Below are 17420 nucleotides of genomic sequence, written 5' to 3'. Positions count from 1 at the left end.
TGCCTGGCTGACAACTGTATAAAACAAAAAGTACACACAATATTCGAAGCACATAGTGCACACTGTGGGAATTTACGACTGTGCGTGAATCCCCCCTGATATTGGTATGATCCGAGAATTGCGGGTTTTTAAACTCACTGCTGATCACAAACACAGTGGTCTCTGTGCTCTTTAGGCTGGATCATCTTACACGTTTTCCAAAAAGAATTTCAAAATTCATCTGAACACAGAACAATTTTCTGCTTTTCCTCAGTCAATGAGCTTCTGTCCAAAGGTGATGCCAGCATTTCTGGATCATGTTCACATATGGCTTCTTTTTTGCATGATAGAGCTTTAACCTGTATTTGTGTACGATATGGTGAAATATGTTCACAAACAATGTTTTCTAGAAGTCTTCTTTAACCTGTGCAAAACAGCCATTGAATAGTGATCTTCAGCCTTGGGCTTCACGCACAGTAAGTTCTTTGAATTCTTAGGATTTTTTGATGACATTATGTACTGTAGATAATGAGATGTTGAAATTTTAAGTAGAGAAACATTCAATTGTGAAATTATTCCACAATTTGTAGACAGTTTTTTGCAGTTTAGTGGAACTCTTCTTGTCTTTACTTCTGGAAAGCTCTGCCTCTCAAAGAGGCTCTTTTTATACCCAGGCATCTTACTGACCTGTTGCAGTTAGCTGTAAAAGGTTCCTCAAGCTGCTTCTTTTTAGGACCACTTACCTTTTCAGCCTTTTGTTGCCTCTGTCCCAAATGTTTTGGGACGTGTTGCTGCCATAAAATTCAAATTACTAATTCACTGAACAGCTTATAACTTAGACATGTAAAACATGGCTTCCCATCTAGCAACAGTCAGTATTTTTTGCAATGTAAAGCTTATTCTAAAAAGTAACAGGTACTGTAACTGGAGCTATGGATAAAAAAAAAAAACACAAAACAAGGGAATTTATGTGATTACTTTATGAACTTAGGTTGAGGGAATGTAGACTTTGCTAAACCGCGATCCACTAAGTACACTCCGAAAGCTGTAGCTGGGGAAAAACTTATCAGACATATTACATAAGATTTATTTTATTTTATTTTAAGGCATTTTTGATAGTGTACAGTGCACAAAACTAGAATTCACATATTCTAATTTCATTTAGCATTGATGCAACATGAATGTACCACAAAATATACTTTGTAAATCATATAGTAAATACCTCAAAATCACAAAATGTAGCTAAGTGCACTGACTTGCATGTGTCATTAATGTTACATCTACAGGAATTATTCAACAAACCTTCAAAAGACAACTCCCTGTTACAGCACAACATTTGTGTTTTATAAAGTGCATGTAGTTGTATCTGCATTACTACAACAAAAGCTTGAAGAAGAGATTTAATCTTATATCAATAATGGCAATAGATAAGGACATTTCCGAACGTACAACAAGGTACTTAGCGGTTTAAAATAACTTAAAAGTTTATTTTACTTTATCAATCTGTTGCTTATAAAGATCACTTGTATGATCAACTGATATGTTGCTTCTGGCTTGTTTTTCTGGATTCCTGAAAATAGTATTTCATAGAGAAATACTGTTCAAAGCCATTTCAGTGGTCTGGAACCAGACATAAACGGGACTGGAAAGTTTAAACAAGAAGCACAATCAACATTGCAATTAATGTTTTCCATATTTCCATACCTATACAATTACATATGAATATAAAAATATTCATATTAATATCTTTTCTACATTTTCTTTGTAACTTTGGAGAAACTAGGAGTTACACAAAGCGCTACACAGCAATTGAGCAAGCATGTTCTCAAAGCAGAAAAGCGATAGCAACAATACAAAGTAAGGAAGCTATCAGTTCTGTGTGAAGATATGGACCTCTTGTGGCAAAAGAGGGAACATTTAGTGTGCCATTCAACCATAGGCAAGAGGTCATTGTGGCATTGCAGCACTCCAGATTACATGGAGGTTTGGTTGAAGCCTTGCAAGCAGTGTAGCCAGTGCAGTTGGTGCAACCCGCTGTCCATTTTATGGCAGTACCTGTAGACTCATTTTTCAGCTGCAAAGACAATGAGTGAGAAAGATCGGTGTAGGGCCTATGAATGGTAAAAACTGTAAATATGAGGCTAATGAAGTTTGTTTATTTATGCTCATAAAATGTATCGTAGAGGTACTTCTTATGTTTGTTTTTCAGATTCTTTTGTATAAATAATTTATTCCTTAACCGATTCAAATAAAAAGCTATTTTGAGTTCATATTGGTACATTTTATGCCCCCTGGTTCCTTTTTCTTGTATATTCTGCAAATTTTGATAAATTCAGAAAGTAAATTCATAGATTTATAACAAAGTTTGTGCTGAAGCAAGGATAGCATGAAGACGGTGTCAGCTTTAAAAGCACTAAACAAACAGAAATACGAGTGTGTAGAAGCTCAGAAAAAACAACTGCAATGAGGCTGGAAAAATTAATGAATGTTATATTTATGCTATTGAATGTTCTTACCTGACAATGTGGTTCTGAGGAGGAACACATTTGTAGCATGGTGAAACTTGTATAGCAGTTTGCGCTGGTGCATGTACCAGCACGGCACTTGTTTCCCTGACAAAAACAACAGCGCAAGAAACATAAAACTTATTTCAAACCAAGTCTCATTTACACTGCTGGACAAAGTGGTTTTTCAGTCCACACTCCATTAACTTGTTAAATTGTTGACAGGCAGTTTATTAACCAGTCAAAGATAATCATTATTAGAAAAAAAGGTAATACTTTTGTTAAACATAGTGATTCTGTTGGAAGCAAGGAACAGAGGAAGTTTGTAGCTGACATTTAAGAAAAGGGGACTGTGGTGTTAAAGGCCAAATTAGTTTTGTTTAGTGATACACAGCCTTCTTCCCGCATGCACATTTGCTTGCCAAAAGATTCATTCATGCAGCCAGCAGTTCTTACATTGTTTGCTGTTGTTTGACTGGTAGTAGTTGTAGTAGGGGCCTGCGTGGTTGTTGGTTTTGTGGTTTGAGTTCCTAAAAGTAGATAAAGGAGAAGAACAAAACAATATACAGTGATGTTTTTTTTTTAGATTTAAAAATTGATCATTTGCAAAGACAACAGGAGCATGGTAATTCAAGGAGTTTGGAGAGAAAAGCATCTGGACTTCTTTAAGTTGCTTGAAGACTTGCTAGCGTCACCCTTGGCCAGCCTTGGTCCACTTTAAGAAACGTCTTAAAGCAACTTAAAGAAGTCCAGATGCTTTTCTCTCCAAGCTCCTTTGACTACGATGACCTGGATGACTGAGAACCTTCACAGACATATGAGCATGGTAAAACATAAAATATTTATGAGTGCTCAAATGAAGTGATTTAAAAGAAAGGTGTAGTTACCATTGGTTGTTATGCTCATCATGGATGCAAAAGTGTAATTGAGACAGCCAGTGAAATTACAGCAGTTCACAGCACAGTTGGTCTGGGAGGCATTCTTGCAGCTGTCAGCACAAGAGTTGCTGCAGCTGGCAGTATACCACATGTCTGTTTGCCTTAACAACTGAGATATAACAGAAAGATTAGAGAGACGCATCTAATTTCTTTAATTTCTATACTATGTTAATTTATTTAGAAAAAATAAATGTATTTTCCCTTTAATAGTCAGTTATAGATACCATGCAATCTTTTGACTGCTCAATTCCTTAAAAAGAGGGATTTGTAATTGCTATGGCTCAAATAGTTTCTTAGTTTTTAGTGCCATTAGCTGACTGCCCTACCTGACAACAATTATCGACAGCACACGGAGTGGTGTTCTGACTGATGTACATTGAATAGCAGTCAGAGTAGTTACAGTTGAATGAGGGGCAGTATATCTGTATTTGAGAGAATTAAGAGGCATGTGATGAAGAGGCTTGAAGGAATGAAAAACACTCATAGATAAGTGAACAGAAGAAGGAGAATATTTGACTTGCCTTAGTGGTTCCATTCTCAGTCATGTCACCTGTGATAGAGAGACAGATGTCATGACTGGAGTTTTTTAAAGCAACACAACATTGATTGTAAAAGATCTATTTAATTTTGATGCAAGAACAAATTAAAATGTGAATGAATGAAAAAAAGAAAAAATGAATGAATAAAAAATACCCCTCCCCAAAGAAACAAAGAAACAAAGAAACAAAGAAACAAAGAAACAAAGAAACAAAGAAACAAACAAACAAACAAACAAACAAACAAACAAACAAACAAACAAACAGCAAAACACACACACTAAATGAATGAATGAATGAACAAATAAGTAAGGAAATAAATACATAAAAAACTGACTGGTGTTCATCTTTGTGGTTAAAGAACTGGTGCCCAAAGTCAAGGAGGAAGATGAAGTGGTAGTTGCCGTGGTGGGTTTGGTCGTGGTCGTAGAATCAACTGGAGACAAGGAATTGATTGATTGGTTGATTATTAATTTATTTTGATCATGTAAACAATATACAAGTACATTTAGCAAAGACTTGAAGAGACAAAATGTTATACAAAACAAAGCTAATACATTTCAATATTGCTTCAACTTTACTGATTCAGTTTGTTAAGTTTGTTGTTGAATTAGTAGAATTGGCTGAATTAAAAGAGTGGATAGAAGTTAAAGATACAGCATTGCCAAAGGCTTTTGTATTGGTACCAGTGCTTGGTGACCCTCCTGAGTTGGGAGGATTGAGTAGTGATAGATACTGAGTTTCCAGAGATGTGTATATTTGTCAGGGATTGCGTGTCAGTAAATGCTATACCTGTGTAAGTGGGTAAGGTTGTGTGGAATTGCATTGTGGTGGGTAAATCAACTATAGAAGCAGGTGTAGTTGTGGGGGACTGGCTGGTGGTCAATGCTGTGCCTGTGCCTGTGGATGTGGGGGACTCACTGGTGGTTGATGCTGTGCCTGTGGATGTAGATGTGGGGGACTCACTGGTGGTTGATGCTGTGCCTGTTAATGCGGATGTGGGGGACTCACTGGTGGTTGATGCTGTGCCTGTTAATGCGGATGTGGGGGACTCACTGGTGGTTGATGCTGTACCTGTGGATGTAGATGTGGGGGACTCACTGGTGGTTGATGCTGTGCCTGTGGATGTAGATGTGGGGGACTCACTGGTGGTTGATGCTGTGCCTGTGGATGTAGATGTGGGGGACTCACTGGCTGTTGATGCTGTGCCTGTGGATGTGGGGGACTCACTGGTGGTTGATGCTGTGCCTGTGGATGTAGATGTGGGGGACTCACTGGTGGTTGATGCTGTGCCTGTGGATGTAGATGTGGGGGACTCACTGGTGGTTGATGCTGTGCCTGTTAATGCGGATGTGGGGGACTCACTGGTGGTTGATGCTGTGCCTGTGGATGTAGATGTGGGGGACTCACTGGTGGTTGATGCTGTGCCTGTGGATGTAGATGTGGGGGACTCACTGGTGGTTGATGCTGTGCCTGTGGATGTAGATGTGGGGGACTCACTGGCTGTTGATGCTGTGGCTGTGGATGTGGGGGACTGGCTGGTGGCCAAATCTATTCCTGTTAGTGTGGATGCAGGGGACTCACTGGCGGTTGATGCTGTGCCTGTTAATGTGGATGTGGGGGACTCACTGGTGGTTAATGCTGTGCCTGTGGATGTAGGGGAATGGCTGGTGGTTGATGCTGTGCCTGTGGATGTGGGGGACTCACTGGTGGTTGATGCTGTGCCTGTGGACGTGGGGGACTCACTGGTGGTTGATGCTGTGCCTGTGGATGTGGGGGACTGGCTGGTGGCCAAATCTATTCCTGTTAGTGTGGATGCAGGGGACTCACTGGCGGTTGATGCTGTGCCTGTTAATGTGGATGTGGGGGACTCACTGGTGGTTAATGCTGTGCCTGTGGATGTAGGGGAATGGCTGGTGGTTGATGCTGTGCCTGTGGATGTGGGGGACTCACTGGTGGTTGATGCTGTGCCTGTGGACGTGGGGGACTCAATGGTGGTTGATGCTGTGCCTGTGGACGTGGGGGACTCACTGGTGGTTGATGCTGTGCCTGTGGACGTGGGGGACTCACTGGTGGTTGATGCTGTGCCTGTGGATGTGGATGTGGGGGACTCACTGGTGGTTGATGCTGTGCCTGTTAATGCGGATGTGGGGGACTCACTGGTGGTTGATGCTGTGCCTGTGGATGTAGATGTGGGGGACTCGCTGGCTGTTGATGCTGTGGCTGTGGATGTGGGGGACTCGCTGGCTGTTGATGCTGTGGCTGTGGATGTGGGGGACTCGCTGGTGGTTGATGCTGTGCCTGTGGATGTAGGGGACTCGCTGGTGGTTGATGCTGTGCCTGTGGATGTGGGGGACTCACCGGTGGTTGATGTTGTGCCTGCCGATGTGGACTGGCTAGTGGCTGAGGAAGAATGGGTAGTGAGCACTGTAATACCTTCATTGGTGGTAGAAGAGGGCTGGCTGGTACTGGGTGCTGTTGAGCTTTGTGGGGTGGTAGTGGCTGCTCCTGATACTCCTGATACTAACATGGATAGCAGAAATAGTCCTAAAGGGAGGACTCGCAGAATACCTGTAAAGTTGGGCATTTTGGAGGAAACATAATAAGACAGGATTGGGTGGATTTTTTTTAACAACATTGCATAATGTGCATGGACTGCATTTTCTGGGAAACTTTTTATAAAATTCTCTAATATTATGGTGATCAGAGAATAAATCATAATGAGTGATGATATTTATCAAGGATTTCATGCAATATCTTAGCTTCTATTTGAAAGACTGGCACAAACACCAGGTAACTGGTTCTGAATATGCCTTACCCTTTTTTTATCCAGGTGCAAATCAACATAAAAACCATATATTACAGATTCACAATATGAGCAAACTATTTTGTTTTTTACTTATGCTGATAAAACTATAAATCTGTTAAAAAATACCGGGCCTAAGATGTTTATATATCTATATAGTGCCCTCGGGTTTGGCACCAATGCTATTGAAGCTTACCTTGGAACATGAGCAAAAGATATATAACTGGCTCAGACGTCGCCTGAAAAGTTCCCCATCAGGTGTTGACAAACCAGGACATACTGAACATGGACATACATGCACAAGAACTGGCATATGGAATTTATGAAATGCTACTACGCCTGCTGATCCAATGACAAAAGTCGCAGAGCATGTTTGAAGTTTGATTGAGTAGAAAGCACCTGGCAGATCAGTGCAATAACCTCAAATGAAGACAGACAGACTGGTGAAGTCATATACTCCACTGGTTCTGAATGAAAAAGAGTCACAACAAGATGTCCATAACTGAGGCTCTAGAAAGTGCCAAACAAAGGCTCACCGCCCTGGCCACTAGGCTGAAGAGATACACCACAGAAGGAGAGCTGAAGAGAATAAATGATCTGTTATTGTCATGGTCCTGGGTCGGTGACCCAGCGCTTTTAGTTATCATTTTCTAGTTTATGATGATGATGATTATTATTGTTTGAGTTCTGTGTGTTATATTTGGTCTGCCTTTGAGTCTGTCTCTGTCTATGGTGTCACCCCATCTGTTTGTGAATCTGTCTGTTTAGTTCAATGTCTTGTCTGGTTCCATGTGTCTGAGTTTCCTGTTTTATTGTGAAGGTTTGTGTCATATGTGAGTGTGCTCAGTTTACGTTTCCCCTGTCTCGTCAGCTGTGATTTCTCCCAGGTGTGTTCCCCTCCTGTCTCTCATCCCTTGATTACTGCCGTCTGTGTATTTAAGCCCTGTGTTTCTCTGTGTCAGTGTCGCGTCGTACCCTCAACTAGCTGTGCGTTCTGCTTCTATGTTCCTAGTGTTTGGTCTCCTGCTCCAGTTTAGTGTTTCTTTCCAGTGTTTCAGTCCTTGGTTCCTCTGTTCTGACTTTTGGTTTTCTTTTGGTGAGTTTAGTTTGTACGAGGTTTTTCCCAGCAATAAAGCTGCGCCTTAAGTTTCACTTCCGTGTCTGAGTTCTGCATTTTGGGTCCACCACTCCTGCTTGCCTGCCACACAGCGATTCATGACAGAACGACGCGACCAGTATGGATCCAGCAGACTCACTGAGGAAGCGCAGCTCAGCCTTTGACGGGACCCGGCTAGCGCTTGGAGGGCCTCCGTGCTGCCGTTCCTCACTAGCTGCTTACCCTTCGGTCCACTCACCTGCTTCTTCCCCCCGGATGCCCCGGTCTCACAGAAAACGCTCCCGCCGGTCCCAGGAGGATTACTATGAGACCGCGAGCAACCAGCTTACACCAGCTCAAGCTTTCTACAAGATGTTAGGGATCATTATAGTTAGGGTTGCCAACTCCCTGAAAAATAAATAAGGGACACCTCGTGGCCAGGGCCGGGCGACCCAGTTGTCTTCACCCTTCCCAGTGTGGTGAATTTTCTAGCTCTTTTTTTGTGTGTGAAATTATTTTTTTAACCATTTGACTTGAATTTGATTTAAGTAGATGTGTATTATTTGTGATATGAACACATGTGAAACAAATGATCATTTAGCCATTTATTTTTTAGCTCAAAATGACAACATTAACACGATAAAACAGGTCTCTTTCTTAAACAGAAGCCTGTCATGCTTAACTTTTGAGAATATAAGTAAATCTTTCTTTAAAAGAACTCTGTCCTGATTAACTTAAAATAATAGAAAACAATAGAAAGAAAAATATTCTTGTAACAGTGCACATTTAGTGCATTTAGTACAATTGGCTTCAGCTGAGGTATTATTTCAGCTTTTCTAATGCTAATCAGCTGCTCCTGTTTGTAAACCCGCTTGTTCCCATGATTACGCATCATAACTCATCATCATTATTCATCTATGTATTACTTTTATGTATTAGTCATCAATTTGTTGTAATCATCTATCCTTGCAGTTGTTTATTACACAAAATAAGTTATATTATCACACTTCTGGCCACATAGCGCTGATATTCACTGCACATGCCCATATTAACTTTTTCCAGCCAGGTGTTTTCCTTTTCCCATTCTTCCCTTTCTCTGAGGGGAACAAACATTGCTGCTCTAACGCTGGGCTCACACTGTGCGGTTTTAGGCCCATTTTGAGACGATTTTTGAGTGATCGGGCCGATTTTGGCCTTCATCGTGCGTCGTGTAGTATACGTGGGGTAACGAGAAGTGATTAACACCTCACGACCAGCTCCCGATCATCAATCGCTCGTGAGGGTGTCACCACAGGGGCTCACACTGCTCACGCGCAAACACGTAAACGTCGGTGAAAAAGACGGAGCAGCACAGCAGTGCAGCGTGTGATCTGGACACAAGCGACGGAGGCACAACTTGGAGAACTTTGGAAAGCTCATCCGAGCCTTTTCGATGTGGCATCACAAAATGATCACGACCACAACAACCGTGAAAATAGTTGGATCGACACTGCTGCTCAGTCACAGCTGCCTGATCAATGTTTTTCATTAGCAATTTAGCAAAGTTGATGGTGGTGGTGTGTCTGTGTGAGTGAAAGACAGAGAGGGAGAGCGACAGATTTTCTGTTATAACCTTCATTTTATGGAGGCACAGTGTGCGCACTCAGGTCGCATCAGAGCATCGGGCCGTATAGTGTGAGACCCTGCATCGTGACCTACCAACTTCTAACCCCTGCAAGTCAATTGTGCAGTTTGAGCAGGAGCTGAATAACGCGACTGAAAAAATCGCACAGTGTCTGCCCAGCTTTAGGTGTACTGTCGTCCGAGACTTGCACCGCAGTGTCGGCGTTTGTTTCCCTGTTGGCCATGCTTGTTGTTGTGGTCATCTGTTGTCTTCCGGTATTTTCTCTGTAAGCGACCTTTCCTCGACCAATGAGATGAGCGGTAATCTGAATTGTTATACTCGAATTGTCATAAGTGTGGTGTCAGCTCATTGGTCACAAAGCAGGAGAGGGGCTGGGAATTATGTTTTCAAACAAAGTGTTAATTCCATAAACATTTATAGACTACTTTTGATTCTCACTGTATTACGGGACAAAGTGCGTCCCTTATTAGCTCAATACGGGACGTGTACTTTTGTTTCTAAATACGGGACGATTCCGTTTTTTAAGGGACGGTTGGCAACCCTAATTATAGTGCCACCCGACTCACCCAGCGTTTCCACTTCACAGCAGGAGCAGCCACAGCCGAGTCATTCCTTGTCACATTCTGCCAGTGCTGCTTCCTCTTCTACTTGGAAGCGGCGAACGTGCCGCCAGCACTCACGGCTCCGGCAGGAGCCTGGGACTCTTCTCGACCAACCGCCTAGGGTGAGTGACAAAGTCCCCCTACATTCGCCTTCTGTGTCGAGGGATAAACGTACCGTTTCCCCCAAGGCCGCTAACGTCAGCTTCATGAACTCTAGATCTTCTGTTCCTCCTGTTCCAGAAAATGACAGTATTCATTTTGAGAGCGATCGTTTCCACTTTGGTTCAAAAGACTGTGCTTCTGATGCTCCTTCGGACCCAGGAGTTAAGACTGTTTCATCTGGAACTGTTTATTCTGGGGCTATGTCAGCTCAGTTAGCCGCCCGGCCCGAAGCTCTGTTAGCCGCCCGGCCCGAAGCTCTGTTAGCCGCCCGGCCCGAAGCTCAGTCGCCACCTCCACCACATTCAGCCTCGCTTCCCATAGCACAGTCACATCCACAGCCTGACTTACTACAAACCTTATTTCAATCCTTAGCCCAGTCAATAGCTCAGTTGGTAGAGGAATCGGGACAGGACAAAACCGCGCCTGCTGGTTTTGTCCTGTGTGTTCCAGGGGCCCCTGTGCCCACTGGTCCTGAGACTGTTTTCGCTGGAGGGCCCGAGGAGCCCGTCCAGCCTCCTGCCTCGTTAGCTGGGGGGCCCGAGGAGCCCGTCCAGCCATCAGCTGCAGTCTCATCACCAGCTGCAGTCTCATCACCAGCTGCAGTCTCATCGCCTGCTGCAGCTTCATCGTCCTCGCCTGCTGCAGCTTCATCGTCCTCGCCTGCTGCGGCCTCAGAGTCTTCGGCCTCGCCTGGTCCGGTTTCAGCATCTGCTTCAGCATCCTCATCGCCTGGTCCAGCCACTGCTTCATCCTCGTCTGGTCCAGCCACTGCTTCATCCTCGTCTGGTCCAGCCTCTGTGTCTTCATCCTCGTCTGGTCCAGCCTCTGTGTCTTCATCCTCGTCTGGTCCAGCCTCTGTGTCTTCATCCTCGTCTGGTCCAGCCTCTGTGTCTTCGTCCTCGTCTGGTCCAGCCTCTGTGTCTTCGTCCTCGTCTGGTCCAGCCTCTGTGTCTTCATCCTCGTCTGGTTCAGCCTCCTCATCAGCTGCTGCCTCGCCTGGTCCAGCCTCTGCTTCTGCTTCAGCCTCGCCTGGTCCAGCCTCTGCTTCTGCTTCAGCCTCGCCTGGTCCAGCCTCCGCATCAGCGTCCGCCTCGTCTGGTCCAGCCTCCGCATCAGCGTCCGCCTCGTCTGGTCCAGCCTCCGCATCAGCGTCCGCCTCGTCTGGTCCAGCCTCCGCTTCAGCTTCCGCCTCGTCTGGTCCAGCCTCCGCTTCACCTGGGGCTGCAGGGGCCACGCAGCCTTCAGGTCCCCTACTACCACCTCCACATCGTCGGTCATCTGCCTGGCCGCTTGTTGGGCATCTCCGCCACCGTGGACGCCCTCCTGAACGCCGCCACCGCCTTCCACGTGGCCGGCCTCCGGACTTGTTTCCACGCCGCTGTTGCCGTCCGCACGGTCGGCCCCCAGAACTGTTTCCACGCCGCTGTTGCCGTCCGCACGGTCGGCCCCCAGAACTGTTTCCACGCCACTGCCTACTGCGTGGCCGGCATCGGGACCTGCCCCGCTGCCATTCGCATGGTCGGCCTCCTGAACTTGACCATCTGGGCCTTTTTGGACTCTGTCCCTCCGTCCTGGGCCCCCTCCGCCCACCCTGGTCGGGTGCTTTTCTTTTTTGGTTTTGGTCCGTTTTTGTGTTTCTGCTGGGCTGTCTGGAGCCAGCCCTTGAGGGGGGGGTACTGTCATGGTCCTGGGTCGGTGACCCAGCGCTTTTAGTTATCATTTTCTAGTTTATGATGATGATGATTATTATTGTTTGAGTTCTGTGTGTTATATTTGGTCTGCCTTTGAGTCTGTCTCTGTCTATGGTGTCACCCCATCTGTTTGTGAATCTGTCTGTTTAGTTCAATGTCTTGTCTGGTTCCATGTGTCTGAGTTTCCTGTTTTATTGTGAAGGTTTGTGTCATATGTGAGTGTGCTCAGTTTACGTTTCCCCTGTCTCGTCAGCTGTGATTTCTCCCAGGTGTGTTCCCCTCCTGTCTCTCATCCCTTGATTACTGCCGTCTGTGTATTTAAGCCCTGTGTTTCTCTGTGTCAGTGTCGCGTCGTACCCTCAACTAGCTGTGTGTTCTGCTTCTATGTTCCTAGTGTTTGGTCTCCTGCTCCAGTTTAGTGTTTCTTTCCAGTGTTTCAGTCCTTGGTTCCTCTGTTCTGACTTTTGGTTTTCTTTTGGTGAGTTTAGTTTGTACGAGGTTTTTCCCAGCAATAAAGCTGCGCCTTAAGTTTCACTTCCGTGTCTGAGTTCTGCATTTTGGGTCCACCACTCCTGCTTGCCTGCCACACAGCGATTCATGACAGATATAATAACTTTATCTGTGTATTGATCCCTGGCTTCTCCAGTTTACATGTGAATCCTTGGGCAAGATACTGAACCCAGAGTTTCCCCAGTGCTCCCATGAATGCATCTTGTGAATATAAAAATTTTGATAAAAGTGCTGTATGAATGTGCATGAAATTGGGTAAATGAGAAAACTGTTTTCAGTGCTCAGATTGAGTGGAAAGTATATAAGTGCCAATCTATTTACACTCACGCCCCATTATAATAAACAGATACTTAACACTGTCCTTAACATCAGCTGTTAGGACTGTCATTCTTAATATTTAGCATAATGCATGATTGTACCTGAATTTTGCATTACAGAGATTATTTTATGATATCATTATGATGATCGGACAGCTGGACCATTTAACCAACAGCCCTATGAAGCAAAATTTAGTACAATGATGCATTATGCTCAATATTCAGAAAGATAATCCTAGTGGCTCCACAGTGTATTGATTTTCACATGTGCCTAACAAGCAAAGGTTTCCTTTGTTCAATCTTAGAACGAAGCACAAAACCTTTTCAGGTTTTGTCAGGAAGGGCGTCTCGTATAAAAAGTATGTCAAATTAAATGTGGGTTACCTACTAAGACAACCCCCTTTAAATAAAGGAGCAGTCAAAAGTAGTTTTTACTGGTAATAACATTTCTTACAAGCTGAGACACATAAACATGTGTCTCTAGCAACCACAGACTGACTGTAATCATGGAAGCTTGTATTTATCTGCAGAAAGGCATGCCACTCTGGTGCACAGGTACCATGCCAACATGCGTGTGTCATCTTTTTATTCATGAGAGAGCAGTATGACATCTTTGCTTTTGGGACATTAGCACTGGGTTCCCATAGTTTCAGTGGTTAGATGTGCATTTGTTTCTTCAAAAACATGCAAGACCTGAGCCCTAATGGATGCAAGTTCCTTCGTGAGACATGCATATTGCCTATTAAACCAGCCAAATCCCAGTAATTTTATCTGATTTTCTCTATTCTGAACATACAACAAATACTCCATGTCTTCTTTTTCCATTCCTTAGTTTTATTCCTTTCCTAACTTCAAGTCTAAGGTGCTGCAGAGGGCGCAATATGCTTGAAACATTAAAGTTGTGCAAGTTTTTTCTTAAATGATAGGCAGGATGGGTGGAAAATAAACAATCCTAAAACATATTGATTGAGTCTCCATTTCACCTGTGTAACAGAATATATATGTCACCGAGAACAGTGCTTTTAAATAGAGAATAAAATACAAACTCATACCTGTGTCTTTTATAAAAGTAGTGGAGGTCATTATGCCACTGCCTGAAAGGGAGGGAGCTCTTCGTCCAGCCTGTAATTATATAATACCCATCAAATTCCCAGTAAACTCATTATCAGCATGAAAGAACATCTTGCATTGTCCTTCCTTTTTTTAATATCCACTGAGTTGTACTCAAAATTGAAGATTAATCTCACCAAGATAAATAAACTAAACAATAACTGCATTTCTGTATTGACAAGGTCTGTATCGGTGGGCACAGTTCACACTGTTTACCCACGGTAATAGGTCTCTGAATTACAGCCATGCTCATTCATTGTAACACACCTGGGCACTTTGTTTGATCTGTGACAGCGTCGATGGTCATCAATGGTCTTCTCTTTTCACAAATCTCCAATTGTTCTGGTGAAACTGATCTCATAATTGTTTGGTTGAGTTACAATATAAGAAATTCAAAAGTAATGTGATATGTGACATTTAAACCTGTTGTGCTTTTTTTTTTTTGCACAGTTTCTCAAGGAATTAGTTTCAGCATTTTCTGGTACTTTTTTTTTTTTAAACCAGCACTGCATGGTAATCCCCCCTATGAGGTAAAGTTTAGTTTTGTGTAGTGACACATAATTGTTTTTTAAGTGTCTTGCAGTGCAGTGAACACAATTAAAATGTGTTTGTTCCATGCTCAGTGCCCCTGGGAGAGCCCCTAAGCAGCATGGCTTGTTTTTTCCTCTTCTTCCTTGGATCCCAGGGTGGCCTCCTGTGGGCTCTCCACCCTGGAAACTGACCGACAACAGTGGCCATTTTAACTTCCATGTCAAAATGCAGTTTAATTAGGAAAACTGGCAGGAATTTCTTGGTTTGGTGCAAGCTGTTTACTCTTAATGATGCCAATATACCTATTGTAGTGTCCTCCTTACACAAACTTCCTGTTTACATCATCTTATTGGTAAACTGCTGCTGAAAGACTCAGTCGATGTACTAGTTAGTGTTTGGCAAAAGCAGTCATGAATGATGTAATGTTTTGGGAATATTAGGAGGTTTCAGGGAAGGAATTAGTTGTATTAGCAACTGCCTATTCTATAAAGAGCAATGGAGAATAGGCAACACATGCTACAAACAGAACACCTGAGTATAAATTTTTAAATGATTTTGTAATCAAAATCCTCAAAGTGGTTCATTTTATAGACATCATAACACTAAATGTTTTTGAGACTGAAACTGAATATTACATTTTAAATATTAAGGGATATAAAACCTTTATTCAAATATTAGAAAAAACATTAGAAAAACATATTCACCATATTTGCACATGTAATATGTGAAATAATATTTTGTAACTGAAAAACGTACAATAGAAAACGAAGAAAACATCAGCCTGTTGTATAATTATCCAGCTTCAATGGAGCCGCCTGCTTGCTATGCGTAAATATAGCTTAAGGAATTTAAGTAAAACTAACAAAGTCCATCATTCAAAATCGGTAAAATCCACTCACCTGTGGTGCACTGGGCATGGTTTGTCTCAGCTGTGGTTGAAGTGAATGAGCTTTCTCCCACTGCAGAGTTCTCTCTTGCTCTCTGTCACCTCCCCTGTTTGCTTCCTGCTGATAGCACTGCTGATAGCAACGCAATAAGAACAAATTCTCAGCTGGACACTTATTCAAGTGTGAGAGGAGGAGACTAAAGGCTTGCACTTGCTGGATGCCCCACAATTAATGTTGTAATAAAAGACGATATTACTTTACAGTACTCACACAGTTTTGATTACTCTGAGTTCAAATAAAAGTGTACATACCGAAACTTACAATTAACTGAAATAACTGAGTGGATTAAGCCTGTACTTGTCTATGAGAGCACAGGTGAGATTTCAGTGTCCTGTGTGTTGATTGTATAGGGGGCCTCTTGGTTTCGGTTCAACACAATGTGAAATTAGACCCCCTTCTCTCTCCCAGCCATACGCCCCCTCTGCACGCTACAATTCGCTCTTTGTGGCTCAAAGAACATAAAATTCTTGGGCATGACACCAAAGAGTCTTGCACAATTTAGGTGACAGAAGTCCTTCCTTTTTTCACTGCAGCTCCAATAATAATAACGACATTTTTTCGGCTATGTATGGATAATTGTATGAAAATAACCCTCAAAACGGGAGTTTTCTGGATTTCTAAATTAGGTGGAAAATCTGACTCTGAACTTTATTTGTACTTTCATTTAACGTTAGAGATTTCTCATTAGGCAGTGTTTGAGCTATTTTACTGTTAATTATATAAACATATTTAGAGATAATAGTGATTAAAAGACATAAAATGGTATAGAATATCTTATTTTAAAAACATAACAGAACAAGAGAATGTTTTTTCTTATTACACATCTTTGAAGTAATTTATTGGCCAAACCTATCAGGAATCACTCGCAGCACAACCTAAAGGTTAAAAGTTTGGACAGTGATCTCCTCATCTCCAGCAGAGATGTCCCACTGACACCTAAAATACCATTAAATTTAAGATTTAAGTCCTAAAAGCAGGTAATGAGAACTTATTATCATAATTAATTATGCGCCTAATTCATTAATTGCATTGGGGTGTAAGTGGACACCCTCATTTTGAGTGAGATGATGTGAACTAAAGACATTTATTGGTGCTAAACATTCTGGAAAAGGCTACGAAACCATCTTCTTTTGCCTATTTTGAAAATTGTAACCTCAGGTTTTTGGTGGTGTGGGAACAACTCAGTAGACTGATCTTTAAAAAGCTCAGACCAGCCCCATTGGATGATTAAGAACAATTATTCCACGTTTAAAATCACTTAAATCACCTTTCTTCCTGATTCCGATGATGTTTTAACTTTGGTAGGTCTTCTTTATCATGTCTGCATGCTGAAATAAATTGAATTAATGCCATATAAGACTATTTTCTAAGAATGAATGTTTAAAGTAGAATAAATAAAATGCGTATTTTGGATGTCAAACTCCTAAAAAAGTGTTGTGAGGAATCTGTAGCAAGCAGTTAATTATTAATCTGAACAGTTACATTACAGTCATTTCATTTAAATGCTTACATACTTTTTCCCCACTACAGACATATAGTATAGTATACATATAGTATATATAGACATGTTTTACTTACCCCAATTAAATGAATTATACTTTGTTATTTAATTATTAACTTTATCCAGTTTTGGGATTAGTGTGATAATCTCACAATGTTTGAGTGATATTTTAGTTTGAAAAAATTATTTAGGAATTCAAGACCGAGTGTATCTGACTATTAACAATCCATGATATAATTTTGCATTTTCCTTGGAAAATAATAAGTGTTTAAGTATCTTACATGTCCAGAAAATACAGGGTTGGTTAAAAATTCCATAAACTGGATGCAAAACTATGTAAAGGTATATAATTTACATAATATAATTGATAATAACATCGACTGCAGATGACTGGGACTTTGCAAACACAGTCAAATGAGGAGCTATGATGGACTTAGATAATTATAATGTCATCGGCACTTTGCAAAACAGGTTATAAACCATTACTTGAGTGTGTTTTTTATTTTGTCCGTGACTATAAGTGTCTATATGTATGCATAAGAAATAAAACCCAAGATGTGAGATAA

General features: G+C 42.2%; 1 protein-coding gene across 3 annotated transcripts; it reads right to left on the bottom strand.

The window, feature by feature from the left end:
- Nucleotides 1–874: 874 nt before the first annotated feature.
- Nucleotides 875–15480, bottom strand: LOC147318956 (uncharacterized). Of its 3 annotated transcripts, none has more exons than XM_086311184.1 (10): nt 15306–15480; nt 13818–13887; nt 4879–6528; nt 4295–4393; nt 3943–3971; nt 3748–3843; nt 3371–3530; nt 2940–3013; nt 2496–2591; nt 875–2053 (listed from the first exon to the last, which is right to left on the bottom strand). In XM_086311184.1, the coding sequence occupies exons 1-10, from the start codon at nt 15321–15323 to the stop codon at nt 1805–1807; spliced, it is 2541 nt and encodes an 846-aa protein (XP_086167310.1). In that variant the 5' UTR covers nt 15324–15480; the 3' UTR covers nt 875–1804. The 3 variants fall into 3 exon arrangements, with proteins under 3 accessions (XP_086167310.1, XP_086167311.1, XP_086167309.1); XM_086311185.1 differs by lacking the exon at nt 15306–15480 and adding an exon at nt 14143–14447; XM_086311183.1 differs by lacking the exons at nt 13818–13887; nt 15306–15480 and having other exon boundaries at nt 4879–10447.
- Between the last annotated feature and the right edge of the window lie 1940 nt (nt 15481–17420).

This window comes from Aulonocara sp. 'chitande type north' Nkhata Bay, linkage group LG11 (assembly GCF_057382095.1).
Source record: "Aulonocara sp. 'chitande type north' Nkhata Bay isolate Kocher_YH1m ecotype deep benthic linkage group LG11, A_spYH_male_GT1.1, whole genome shotgun sequence".
NCBI classification, from domain to species: domain Eukaryota; kingdom Metazoa; phylum Chordata; class Actinopteri; order Cichliformes; family Cichlidae; genus Aulonocara; species Aulonocara sp. 'chitande type north' Nkhata Bay.
The sequence above is the reverse complement of the archived record's forward strand: the minus strand, read 5'-3'. Positions and strand labels throughout refer to the sequence as shown.